Source organism: Neoarius graeffei, chromosome 26 (assembly GCF_027579695.1).
Source record: "Neoarius graeffei isolate fNeoGra1 chromosome 26, fNeoGra1.pri, whole genome shotgun sequence".
NCBI classification, from domain to species: Eukaryota; Metazoa; Chordata; class Actinopteri; order Siluriformes; family Ariidae; genus Neoarius; species Neoarius graeffei.
The window spans coordinates 17,565,764-17,580,716 of NC_083594.1; the positions used below are offsets into that span (position 1 = coordinate 17,565,764).

Sequence of the window (14,953 nt, forward strand, 5' to 3'; positions counted from 1 at the left end):
CGGGGTACACCCTGGACAAGTCGCCAGGTCATCACAGGGCTGACACATAGACACAGACAACCATTCACACTCACATTCACACCTACGGTCAATTTAGAGTCACCAGTTAACCTAACCTGCATGTCTTTGGACTGTGGGGGAAACCGGAGCACCCGGAGGAAACCCACGCGGGCACGGGGAGAACATGCAAACTCCACACAGAAAGGCCCTCGCCGGCCCCGGGGCTCGAACCCAGGACCTTCTTGCTGTGAGGCGACAGCGCTAACCACTACACCACCGTGCCGCCCCAAATAAAAAATTATTTTACAAATTATATTTATCTATTAATTTCATTCCAATTTTACATTAGTGATGTTCTTACCACCAGTTCCCTCATATCCAGGCACCGGGTTTGGTGAGGTCTGCGCCCCGTATAACAGTGGCTGCTGCATTCCGTGCATTAGGGGGGGCTGCACTGGGTTAGACATAGCTGTAATATACATAGTGAAAAATTCTAAATTAGCTTTATAACCCTTGGGTCACATCTTTCAGATTGGAGATTTGCAATTAACGTTTCAATTTGAGTACAGGCCAGGGACATGAATATGTTGCGTTCCAAGTGGGTTAAGCGTCAGCTGTGCAAAACTTTACATATGTGTTTCCACTCTTACAGGAGATACGCAGAACCATGGCCTCACTTTTATTTATAAATGCCTTGAGACCTCAAGAATGGCACAGGAATAGTTTTAAGTGTTAAAAATAACGCTTGTGAGACACAATGGCCTCATGAATAAGGTGCTACATGATAGCCTTAGTAAATAATCCGTTATTACACAAGACTAGCTAGTATATACTAGTATATTTCATGAAAGAAATATACCTATATATGAGCCAAATAAAAAATTATTTTACAAATTATATTTATCTATTAATTTCATTCCAATTTTACATTAGTGATGTTCTTACCACCAGTTCCCTCATATCCAGGCACCGGGTTTGGTGAGGTCTGCGCCCCATATAACAGTGGCTGCTGCATTCCGTGCATTAGGAGGGGCTGCATTGGGTTAGACATAGCTGTAATATACATAGTGAAAAATTCTAAATTAGCTTTATAACCCTTGGGTCACATCTTTCACATTGGAGATTTGCAATTAACGGTTCAATTTGAGTACAGGCCACGGACATGAATATGTTGCGTTCTAAGTGGGTTAAGTGTCAGCTGTGCAAAACTTTACATATGTGTTTCCACTCTTACAGGAGATACGCAGAACCATGGCCTCACTTTTATTTATAAATGCCTTGAGACCTCAAGAATGGCACAGGAATAGTTTTAAGCATTAAAAATAAATCTAATATAGTAATTTTTACGATTAAAGTGATTCATATAGGTAGCAGTCTGAGTGAATGACCTTGACGTCTGTAATGTCACAGCAGGAAGTCTATCGGTCTCATCGCCACTTCCGCTATACTAAGGCTACGTTTACATTAGACCATATCTGTCTCGTTTTCTTCGCGGATGCACTGTCCGTTTACATTAAACCGCCTGGAAACGCCGGGAAACGGGAATCCGCCAGGGTCCACGTATTCAATCCAGATCGTGTCAGCTCCGGTGCTGTGTAAACATTCAGAATACGCGGATACGCTGTGCTGAGCTCTAGCTGGCGTCTCATTGGACAACATCACTGTGACATCCACCTTCCTGATTCGCTGGCGTTGGTCATGTGACGCGACTGCTGAAAAACGGCGCGGACTTCTGCCTTGTATCACCTTTCATTAAAGAGTATAAAAGTATGAAAATACTGCAAATACTGATGCAAATACTGCCCATTGTGTAGTTATGATTGTCTTTAGGCTTGCCATCCTTCCACTTGCAAGTGGTAAGTGATATGCGCTGGGATCACACACACAGCGGCTCAGTCCCGAATCACAGCTTGTGCACTTCACTCGCGCGCTCTGTGAGCTGCGCAAGGCCGGAGTGCACACCCTCCAGAGGGCACTCGCTGTTCAGGGCGGAGTGATTTGGAGCGCAGGATGCCTGCAGAGCCGAGCATATCCGTGTATTGGCGTTGCTGTGTGCACGCAAATCGTGTATTGGTGTTGCTGTGTGCACGCAAATCGTTTTAAAAACGTTAATCTGATGATCCGCTGATACGGCCTAATGTAAACATGGGCTAAAACACAGAGCTGACTGCAACTCCGATCCTCCACTTTGAGCTAATTTATCACCATGCCACGTAGATGTGTTGCTGGCGGGTGCAGCAACACAACAGAAGGTGGATTTATGTTGCATTTATGGCCCAAGAATGTTCAAACTGCAAAGATTTGGATGCGTTTTGCGAGAAGTTCACGGGCACATTGGGCGGCTACGAAGTGGTCTCTCCTCTGCTCTGCACATTTTACTGAAGACTCATACGAGACCTCTGATCTGTTGAGGAGTGTTGGCTATAAGCCCGTATTGAAAGAGGGTACAGTACCAACAATTAAATAAAACTACAAGAAAAGGAAAGTATTTTATTTATTTATTTTAAAAGGAAAGTGAGTTCCATTGCACCAATTCTCCCAGAGCGTGAGTAGAGGGTTGTTGGTAAAACCCGGGACGGAACATATTATCGCTCGGGCAGTGACCTCCCCACGGTTGTTGCTAAAACCAGTGACATCCCGTTCCGTCCTGGGTTTTAGTAATTGCCTGAACCAAGCAGTAATGGCAGAGTACTCAGTAATGGAGAGAATGGAGAATGAGTGGAGCAGCCGTCTGATTTTCTCCATTGGATATTGCTGCCATCTCGCCCTTACGTGGAAGAAGCGAATGAACGGAGAACTGAATGAACAACTGAAAGTCAGATTGTTTCAAAATAATCGGCCACAAGGTTGGCCTTCAAGAAGCGAGAACACAGACGGGTAAGCGCCGACTCTCATTTGGATACAAAACAACAAAAACAACACGTTGTTTATCTGCATTTAGATTAATTCATGTAACTTGTATTGTGGATTTAAGTTACCGGTATAAGATGATTTAATTTGCTTCAGAATGTGATTGTCTCAGTTCATCTGATTATTTAATTTGCCTTTTACGTTTTATCAGTGAAAATGCATGCATGTACATGTATGTTGCATAAGTTATAACACCTATCCTGTTTTAATGAGAGTCAACCCACAATCAATCCAGTCAGATCAGTCTTAGTTGAGTAAGTTGGTAACGGGATTTCTTACTCTCACCATAAATTTTTATTTATATGACTTTGGTCGATAGCTGTCAAAGGCCTCGGCCTTAAAACCGGTTCCTGCTGTGACGTCACGCACTCAGGGCTGGCTGGCTCAGCGGGGCAGCTCGAATGCCAACTTTGCGGTTGATTTTAACTTTCAAAAATATTTTTTTATTCCATTTACGCAGCATACAAGAGTCAAGGATGGAGATACTATCCACTCAGAAACGTATTTAAAAATAAAGGCTCTGCGTATCTGCTTTAAGGCTAATTTGTGGTTACTTCTAAAGAGGCTTCCAACACCATCAGAACACCAGAAAACTATTTTGGGAGGAAATGCCCAAAGTTGGGCAGAAAAGTTTATCAAGTTGCATGCCAGACCATGCAAAGCAATTATCTAGAACAATATACAGCGTAGAATTACATGCATTTTTCTTTCATTTCAGACTTTTAGCTTTTACCTCCTACATTTCGGAAAGAAAAAAACTCTCTGCTTTTTATAATCACTACATTTCAAAACAGATTAATTACTCTATAATCTATCTACCTTCATATTTTTGGAAGTCACAAATCAACATCAGGCAGCTTCAGGCAAGTTAAAAAGCACAAATTTATGTGATATGACTTTTTTAAAAACTTTTTTCTTCTTCTTTTTTCCCAGAAAGAACCGAAAGCTGTAGTTGTAGTTGTACTTTTACTTTGACTTTTGAGATTTGTATTCTGGTTGAGTATTTTAACTTTATTTCCCCTTTTATTAGAGCAGTTCCTTTTTTTAACGGAGTTCTTCCACTTCTTCCAGACAGAAACGTCCATATCATTTGGATGAAATGACATTTATGAAGTTATCATTGTCAGTTCTGTGTCAATTTAAAGGGACGGGGAGGTTCTCTTCGGGATAGGAAGTCAACATGTTGCTCAAAGTCTGTAATATCTGTCATTAAATCTGGACCCTTGAAACTTCTAGCAAGCAACTATGATTTAAGTCTATGTATATGGAGTTTACACGAAATGTCAAGTATAGCAAAAGCTTCCAAATTAGGGGTGTCCTAGCGCTTACATTTTGATTTTAGCCACTGTTTTTTATCCAGGTGACAAATGAGACAGAAATTATATCTCCCTGGACAATATTTGAAAAATGCTCCCAAAATCTTCTCCCTGGTCTATTTTGTTCATTATCGTCCTGCTAGTCCGATTACTCCCGACTACTAAATAGCCTGACAGCACACTGTAAAAAAAAAAGTGACCATCTCAACTTAAATTTTCTAGGCAACATGATGCAAGAGAATTTTGTGTTGAGATGGTCAACAACAAAAGGTAAGTTGGTTGAACTCAAATTTAAACACGAAAATCCTTCTTAAGTCAACAAAGATCCTTGTTAAGTCAACAAGGATTTCTGAGTTGAAATTTGAGTTCAACCAACGTACTATTTGTTGTTGACTATCTCAACTCAAAATTCTCTTGCATCATGTTGCCTAGAAAATTCTAGTTTACTCAACCTGTCTCAATTGCTGTTGACCTAACAAGGATTTCTGAGTTTAAATTTGAGTTCAGCCAATGTACTATTTGTTGTTGACCATCTCAACTCAAAATTCTCTTGCATCATGTTGCCTAGAAAATTTGAGTTTACATTTGATTTCAACCAACGTATTTTTGCTGTTACCCAAATTAGGTTACTCTTCTTATAATAACAAATAAATGTTTGCTATAATAACATGTATTTCTACATTTCATATGATGTTTTTTTCAAGTTACCTGTACCTTAAAACATACAATAAATCACTGGCGCAAAAAAGACACTTACAAATAATTGTCAAAGGAAAACACTTTTATTTGTAAGACTGTGTCTCTTGCAAATGAAAAAGAATTCTGCAATGTGCAGGAAAAAAGTGATCCACTTCCAGACAGATTGCTACATGTCAATCTCACATTTCAATTTTAGAATGAAGAACTAAAGACCTTTGTTGAAATTTACCTGAACATTAAAGTCAAGTTGGATTACAGACTATAATTTGAAATTTTGAACACATTTGTTGAATGAGTCTTTCACAAGTGTTCTGGAGTAAACTGACATTTATACCACAATAAAAAAAAGGGCTCAGGCTGCATAAGCTACTTGCACTTGACAAAATAAACCAACTGTGACTGCCATGTGTCAATCTCACATTTCAATTTTACGACAAAGAACTAAAAACCTTTGTTAACCTTTACCTGAGCTTTAAATCAAGTTAACCTTTACACCTGAGTGTCAGTGTTAATACCTGGATTACAGACACTAGCACGTTCCTCCTTGATGTGATTTGCCCCTGCGCAGAGGTAAGGAAACCCCATACAGTACGTGTATATATGCGTCATTGGTTCTACCAACAAAGATACCAACATGCAGCGTTGCAACAGGTTGCAGCTAGTTCTATCAACAAGGATATCTTTGATATTTGGATGTTAAAATTCTTGATAGCTCAACATGATATCACAATGAAAGAAAGTGTATTAGGCCGACCTGGTTTAGTTGGTTGTAAGTGAAAATGACATTTCTGAGTCAAATGATATGCAAAATCTATGTTCAATCAACACCCGCCCGTAAAATTTTTTACAGTGCAGGTTCTGGATGTTTTTCTTCTTCAAATAGCACATATTTTTAGGTTGTATTCCCATATCGGATTCCTGATTTATAGACACATTCTTGCAAATGAAATGAGACAAACCGGCCCATTGTCAAACCATACATTACCGTTCAAAAGTTTGGGGTCACTTTGAAATGTCCTTATTTTTGAAAGAAAAGCACCGTTCTTTTCAATGAAGATCACTTTAAACTAATCAGAAATACACTCTATACATTGCTAATGTGGTAAATGACTATTCTAGCTGCAAATGTCTGGTTTTTGGTGCAATATCTCCATAGGTGTATAGAGGCCCATTTCCAGCAACTATCACTCCAGTGTTCTAATGGTACAAAGTGTTTGCTCATTGCCTCAGAAGGCTAATGGATGATTAGAAAACCCTTGTACAATCATGTTAGCACAGCTGAAAACAGTTTAGCTCTTTAGGTGGGGTTTACATTAGACCGTATCAGTGGATCATCAGATTAACGTTTTTAAAACGATTAGCGTGCACACAGCAACGCCAATACACGATTCGCGTGCACACAGCAACACCAATACACGGATACGCTTGGCTCCGCAGGCATCCTGCGCTCCAAATCACTCCGCCCTGAACAGTGAGTGCCCTCTGGAGGGTGCGCACTCCGGCCCTGCGCAGCTCACAGAGTGTGCGAGTGAAGTGCACGAGCAGTGATTCGGGACTGAGCCGCTGCGTGTGTGATCCTAGTGCATATCGGGCATGCGCGTCACTTACCACTTGCAAGTGGAAGGATGGCAAGCCTAAAGACAATCATAACTACACAATGGGCAGTATTTGCATCAGTATTTGCAGTATTTTCATACTTTTATACTCTTTAATGAAAGGTGATACAAGGCGGAAGTCCGTGCCGTTTTTCAGCAGTCGCGTCACATGACCAACGCCAGCGAATCAGGAAGGTGGATGTCACAGTGACGTTGTCCAATGACGACACCAGCTAGAGCTCAGCACAGCGTATCCGCGTATTCTCAATGTTTACACAGCACCGGAGCTGACACGATCTGGATTGAATACGTGGACCCTGGCGGATTCCCGTTTCCCGGCGTTTCCAGGCGTTTTAATGTAAACGGACAGTGCATCCGCGAAGAAAACGAGACAGATACGGTCTAATGTAAGCTTGGCCTTAGAGAAGCTATAAAACTGACCTTCCTTTGAGCAGATTGAGTTTCTGGAGCATCACATTTGTGGGGTCGATTAAATGCTCAAAATGGCCAGAAAAATGTCTTGACTATATTTTCTATTCATTTTACAACTTACGGTGGTAAATAAAAGTGTGACTTTTCATGGAAAACACAAAATTGTCTGGGTGACCCCAAACTTTTGAACGGTAGTGTACATATTATTTCAGTATTCATTTTTGTGTCATTTTTAAACCCTGTTGTATCTGCTGAGGTGTTTATTTACTGAAATGTTTACCCTGTACATGGAGGGTAAAAGAGACAGACTGTCATATTAGATTTATCTCTTGTTTTTTTCTTGTAATACATTTCCATTCAGGTTGTCTGTGTCTATGTGTCAGCCCTGTGATGACCTGGCGACTTGTCCAGGGTGTACCCCGCCTTTCGCCCGTAGTCAGCTGGGATAGGCTCCAGCTTGCCTGCGACCCTGTAGAACAGGATAAAGCGGCTAGAGATAACGAGATGAGAGACATTTCCATTCAGAAATTGTGACATCACTTGTTAAACAGACTTGCCAGTATAGATATTAGGTGACCCCATGGGGTTGGCCCAACTTATAAAAAAACATTATCCTTTGGTACAAGCAGTGTACTGCAATATAATTTATGTTTGGATGGAGTTGAGCTGGTTGATAAAAAATGTGGCAGTAAACATATACGCCGAATTTTTCAATCCAGATAAAGAATCACCCCTAGGGGGAAACTTTATTGGGGTTCTTTTGTTCAGGATATTGACTGGAAAAAAGCCTGGCTTATTGCATTACCAATAAAGTAAAAGAGGTTCACTTTGAGATCCTTCACAAAATATATCCAGTGAACGGGTTTATCTCCAAGTATGCAGTACCTTTTGTGGGAATGTGGATGAAACCTTGACTCATCTGTTCTTTGAATGTCAAATGACTGAACTTTTTCATATTGACCTTAATAAGTACCTCTTTGATCACTTGGACGTGGCTTACTCCCTTAGTATCAAAGATCTTTCATCTCATCTCATTATCTCTAGCCGCTTTATCCTGTTCTACAGGGTCGCAGGCAAGCTGGAGCCTATCCCAGCTGACTACGGGCGAAAGGCGGGGTACACCCTGGACAAGTCGCCAGGTCATCACAGGGCTGACACATAGACACAGACAACCATTCACACTCACATTCACACCTACGGTCAATTTAGAGTCACCAGTTAACCTAACCTGCATGTCTTTGGACTGTGGGGGAAACCGGAGCACCCGGAGGAAACCCACGCGGACATGGGGAGAACATGCAAACTCTGCACAGAAAGGCCCTCGCCGGCCACGGGGCTCGAACCCGGACCTTCTTGCTGTGAGGCGACAGCGCTAACCACTTATGGGAATCTGACTGTCCAGTTGAAAGCAAAGTTGGGGCGTCTGGTCAAAACTGCACTTAAAATTGTTGGTCACACAGATCAAGGTTAGATGCAATCTCTCTATGAAAAATCAGTGCTCAGGGAGGCACTGAAGATTTTATATGACCCCACCCATATATTGCACCAGGAATTCACCCTGCTACCCTCAGGGAGACGTTTTAGAACACCACATTGCAGACTGAACAAATATAAAAACTCTTTTCTACCAACTGCCATCAAAATGCTCAATGACAGATAGCAGCCATGCTATGCAGTACACAGTTTTTATGTTTTTTTTTTAATGTATAGTTTTATGTTTTTTATGTATAGGTCTATGTTTTTATGTATTCCATGTTTTGTCTCAATGTACCGTATGAATGTTGTATGTGTTGCAGTGACTCTTTAAGCCTAACACAAATTTCCCCCCTGGGGACAATAAAGTACACTCAAACTCAAACTACACCACCGTGCCGCCCAGTATCAAAGATATTTTTTTCTATTATGAAAATCCTGAAAAGAAATCCCTGGAATATGTTGTGAATTTTTTTTATTTTGCAAGCTAAATTTTTTGTTCATAAACAAAAATGGCAAAAAAATTACAACCCTCTTTCTCTCTGTTCTCCTTAGAAATGGAAACACTCTTTAAGTCTTTAAATATCTCATCTCATCTCATTATCTCTAGCCGCTTTATCCTGTTCTACAGGGTCGCAGGCAAGCTGGAGCCTATCCCAGCTGACTACGGGCGAAAGACGGGGTACACCCTGGACAAGTCGCCAGGTCATCACAGGGCTGACACATAGACACAGACAACCATTCACACTCACATTCACACCTACGGTCAATTTAGAGTCACCAGTTAACCTAACCTGCATGTCTTTGGACTGTGGGGGAAACCGGAGCACCCGGAGGAAACCCACGTGGACACGGGAAGAACATGCAAACTCCGCACAGAAAGGCCCTCGCCGGCCCCGGGGCTCAAACCCGGACCTTCTTGCTGTGAGGCGACAGTGCTAACCACTACACCACCGTGCCACCTGTCTTTAAATATAGTTAAGAAAAACTCAAAAAATGACAGACTGTTGTGTCTTATTAGCAGAGTATTGAACAGGTGATCTGCTAACTCTTTACATAATTAATTACTTGCATTCATTATATGTTTTTTGTTTGTTTTTGTTTCTTGTTTTTTTTTTTACTTCTTTCTGTTAATATCTGATGTCTATGTATTTCCTTGAAATGATTGGCTTTGTTGTATTGTATTGTTCTCATAAAGCATTCCAAAACAATAGATATTAGGCGAGTTTATATGAAGCATTTATTTAACACCTTATAATATTATAATTACTCTACGACAAAAAATAGCACAAAATAACCAGATGTGTACCTAAGCTATAGTATCTTTCTTTTTTCTTTATTTTTGCATAGTTTTGCTTTCAGCAAAAACATGAGAAAGCCTGCTAGAAAAATGACAGTTTCTACAAAACAAATAAGAAAGATACAGACATGAATGCATATCTATTAAAAAAAAAAAGGTTTTATACCTACCTGGGCTGACTGGATAAGCCATGATAACCGTGAGCAGATAACGGAAAGAAAACTGATCAGAGGAATTTTGGGCTTCGACAGAAGGACTCGGATCTTATGAAGCTCCGCCCCTCCCCATCCCCCTGCCCTCCCCTGCCCTCCCCATCCCCCTGCCCTCCCATGCCCTCCCCATCCCCCTGCTCTCCCATGCTCCCCCATCCCCCTGCCCCCTCATCCCCTAAATGCATAGATTATAATCTGTTTTATAATCTTAAATAAAATTCATGAGGTAAAATCAAATAATTTGCTATTGTTATTCTTAATTATTGCTGTTCGGACTTGCCTTATATTGAGAAAGCAAATATCAGCAAACAATAACAATAGCATTTACTACATATTTAATACTACTGTAACAAATATTATTAAAAAGTATTGAGTATAAACAGACCTTGAGCATTTTATTGAGCACGATGGCTTTGGCTGATTTTCCAATTTTTCTTTTTTTTCATTATGAATTACTAGTCTGCAGAGACTTTTCTCTTTTACTTTGTCACAAGTCAAAGATACTATCTTTTAGATATAATGGTTTTAATTATGATTTATGACTTCAATTCCATCCATCCATTATCTGTAGCTGCTTATCCTGTTCTGTAGGGTTGCAGGCAAGCTGGAGCCTATCCCAGCTGACTATGGGCAAGAGGCGGGGTACACCCTGGACAAGTTGCCAGATCATTGCAGGGCTGACACATTGACTACGTTCAGACTGCACCCTGAAACGACCCATATCCGATTTTTTTGCCCATATGCGACCTGTATCCGATTTGTTATTGACAATCTGAACGACACAGATCCGATTTTTTCACATCCGACCCAGGCCGCTTGGATATGTGGTCCTAATTCCGATTCATATCCGTTATTTTCACATGCGACTGCAGTCTGACCGGACAGGTCGCATTCATGCGACCTACACGTCATCAACAAGAGACAAACGTCACTATTCTGCGTTGGCTAATCCCGCCTCTTTGGTGGAAAACAATGACATAATGTGCTACATGAACAGGCGCACACACACAGTCTCTCTCGCACTCCCTCGTGCACTCCGTCATATGCGCGATGCAGACATTAATGTTTCTCGTGCACGCGCTTGCTCACTTGCTCTAGATTCCGGGAGATATTCTCCAATTTGCGGGCATCAGGGAGCCGCTATCAATATGCGGGAGACTCCCGGAACTTCCGGGAGGCTTGGGATGTCTGCACTAGACAGTGTTTATGTAGAGAGCATGAGCACTTCAATCAATCAATCAATCAATCAATCAATGGAGGTTGCTGCCACGGCCCCACTCACTCACACACACACCCTCTCTCTCACACAGAGACACTCTCTCTCTCACACACACACACCCTCTCTCTCTCTCACGCAGAGACACTCTCATTCACACACACACAACCTCTCACACAGAGACACACCCCCTCTCTCTCTCACGCAGAGACACTCTCATTCACACACACACACACACACACACACACACAACCTCTCACACAGAGACACTCTCACTCACTCACACACACAGCACACGATGTGCTTATTACATGTCAATTTGCGCATGCGGGACACTTTTGGGTCGTTTTCCGTTCATATTGGAGATCGCATACAAGTCTCATATAATTGGTAATGTGAACGGCCTAACAAAAAAATCGGATTTCACAACAAATCGGATATGGGTCGTTTCAGGTTGCAGTCTGAACGTAGTGATTGAGGCAAACAACCATTCACACTCACATTCACACCTACGGTCAATTTAGAATCACCAGTTAACCTAACCTGCATGTCTTTGGACTGTGGGGGAAACCGGAGGAAACACACGCAGACACGGGGAGAACGTGCAAACTCCACACAGAAAGGCCCTCCCTCGCCAGCTGCTGGGCTCAAACCCAGGACCTTCTTGCTGTGAGGCAACAGTGCTAACCACTACACCACCATATTAGGTTTATTTAAATGATTTTGCACTGATTTTGCAATGGTTTAACAGTCAGAAGCTTCCAGGTTCAAACCTTATGGCTGAGGGGGGCCCTTCGTACACTGGTGCATCTTAGAATATTGGGGTATCATGAAAACATTTTTTTTTCCACAATTTAATTCAAAAAGGTAAACTTTCATATATTCTATATTCATTCCATGTTGAGCAAAATATTTCAAAGCTTTGTTTGTTTGTTTTAATTTTGATGATTATGGCTTAAAGCTCACGAAAATCAAAAATCCACTATCTCAAAATATAAAAACATTTCATTTTGAGTTTGAATGAAACAGTATAAATATCGTGTATCTCTCAGTCTAGTTCAGTACACGCAACCACAATCACAGGTTAGACTGCTGTCCAGATGACAATCATCAACACCCTCCACAAGGAGGGTAAGCCACAGAAGGTCATTGCTGAAAAGGCTGGCTGGAAAAGGTGCACAAGCAACAAGGATGACCACAGCCTTGAGAAAGTCAATTCAAGAACTTGGGAGAGCTTCACAAGGAGTGGCCCGAGGCTGGTGTCAGTGCATCAAGAGCCACCACGCACAGATGTCTTCAGGAAAGGGGCTACAACTGTTGCATTCTTAATATCAATTGACTCCTGAACCAGAAACAATATCAGAAGCGTCTTACCTGGGCTATGGAGAGAAAGAACTGGACTGTTGCTCAGTGGTCCAAAGTCCTCTTTTCAGATGAAAGTAAATTTTGCATTTCATTTGGAAATCAAGGTCCTAGAGTCTGGAGGAAGAGTGGAGAGGAACAGAATCCTTGGTGTTTGAAGTCCAGTGTGAAGTTTCCGCAGCCTGTGATGGTTTGGGGTGACATGTCATATGCTGGTGTTGGTCCACTGTGTTTTATCAAGTCCACAGAGCAACAGTGTAGTTATTTCTTCCCTTTGCCTTGGTAAGATGCTTCTGACATTGTCTCTGGTTCAGGAATGGCTTGATCACAGGAATGTGACGGTTGTAGCCCCTTTTCTGAAGACGTCTGTGCGTGGTGGCTCTTGATGCACCGTCACCAGCCTCGGTCCACTCCTTGTGTAGCTCTCCCAGGTTCTTGAATCAACTTTTCTTGACAATCCTTTCAAGGCTGCGGTCATCCCTGTTGCTTGTGCACCTTTTCCAGCCAGCCTTTTCAGCAATGACCTTCTGTGGTTTACCCTCCTTGTGGATGGTGTCAATGATAAATTGAGATTTCTAACTTTCATGAGCTATAAGCCATAATCACCAAAATTAAAACAAAAAAGCCTTGAAATATTTCACTTTACATGGAATGAATATGGAATACATGAAAGTTTAGCTTTTTGAATTAATTTATGAAAAAATATACATTTTTTGACATTTTGAGATGCACTAGTGTATATATAGATATGTGTAGATTTAGTAGTAGACTGCTACACCCACGGTGTAAGGAGAGGTACCGCAGGTCATTCATACCTACTGCTGTCAGACTGTATAACACTCACAACTTGTAATGTAGCACCAATAACCTGTTTGTCGTTATATTTGCACTACTTCACCACTACTACCTCTGCCATCTCTCATCAGTGCAATTGATATGTCAATCTTTTTAATCTTTCGTTTGTCTAATTTTTACTTCAGTTTGATTTGTTATCTGTATGACAATTTCTTGCTACTGTAACACGTGAATTTCCCCGATGTGGGATCAATAAAGTGAATCTAATCTAATCTAATCTAATCTAATCTAATCTAATCTAATCTATGTACTCGAAATCAAGTCGTACATGAGCTGCTAGCTGACGAGGCATGTAGTGCTGAGTCAGCTGGAAGCCATATACGATGAGATTGAGTAGAATAACTGTTTTATTCTATCCCCATTCACTGGATTTTGAGAAACAGAGCATTTTTATTTAAAATTTTTTTGCAAATTCAACAAATAAAGACTTCATACAAACCGTCCGACAAAATCATTTCTGCTTAGAATGTAAACAAACCGGCGAAATGACAGTAGCAATTTGTGGGAAATGCGATAATAATTCTTGAAAAATTTAAAAAAGATACATTCTTACCATCAAATAATTTCATTCCATATTTAGAAGAAGAAGAAACCTTTATTTGTCACATGCACACTTCAAGCACAGTGAAATTCATCCTCTGCATTTAACCCATCTGAAGCAGTGAACACACGCGCACACACCCAGAGCAGTGGGCAGACACACCAGAGCCACACTATTTTGTGGCCTTTTTGTATTTTTGTTTTTGAGTCGAGTTTTTATTTCTTCCCTAGTTGGTTTAGCAACACTCTCTGCCATTTTGTTTTTCTCTACTCATGTATATGCACTGATATCCTAGTCGTAGAGTAGCCAATCAGAGTGCGCCATTGCTCATATCCAGTGAATGTGGATAGAATTATATATGATAGTGACGCTTCCCTTTGTAAGGAGGACACGAGCATGAATATAAAAAAAAAAGATTGATCTGTTGATTGATTAATTAATTCATCAATAAATATGTGTTATTTACCAGCTGGGAGGTCCGTATCGTGAAATACCGTGACCGAGGTCTTGAAAGTACTGAGCGAGGCCCTCTGGGCCGAGGTCAGTATTTAAGGCCGAGGTCACGGTATTTCACCATACGGACTGACCTTAAGCTGGTAAATAATATATTTATTTTTTCCTTTACCAAATTCTAACAGAAAACGAGAGCGCCCGAAAGGGAAAACCGAGCCGAGCCGCCATTTTGAATCCTCATTCACGGCTGAAATGCAAATTGCTTCCTCCTCGGTATACAAGTGCACTTCCATGGCAGGAAAAAAAACTACATTTTGTCACCTATGTAGTCCCCTATTTATACAAATAGGAGTCATTCAGGATTCAGCCATGATTTTGCTCAGCGTTGGCAAGTTACAGGCTTTTAGCTTTCTCCTGAAATGTTTTCTTTTATTTCTTCTTCTTCAGGGTAGTAAAACTCGCTTTCGCTGTGAACACTGTCGTTATCGCTATCCATGCTGTAAAATTAATGCTATTCTCCTGAGAAATGCGAAAATAAATGTTGACAAAAATTGCTACTATGTTTGTTGTTGTTGTGAACGAGCGAGTC

General features: G+C 41.1%; 1 protein-coding gene across 2 annotated transcripts in view; it reads right to left on the reverse strand.

The window, feature by feature from the left end:
* Positions 1–9,992, reverse strand: part of LOC132874015 (protein SSUH2 homolog) — a 41,496-nt gene extending 31,504 nt beyond the window's left edge. The window contains exons 1-3 of one of the 2 annotated variants that reach the window (XM_060909873.1): positions 9,896–9,992; positions 946–1,053; positions 362–469 (exon numbers count right to left, since the gene is read on the reverse strand). In XM_060909873.1, coding sequence (XP_060765856.1) covers positions 362–469; positions 946–1,053; positions 9,896–9,917 — 238 coding nt within the window. In that variant the 5' untranslated portion in view covers positions 9,918–9,992. The remainder of the gene's footprint in view (positions 1–361; positions 470–945; positions 1,054–9,895) is intronic. The other variant, XM_060909874.1, reaches the window with a different exon arrangement.
* Between the last annotated feature and the right edge of the window lie 4,961 nt (positions 9,993–14,953).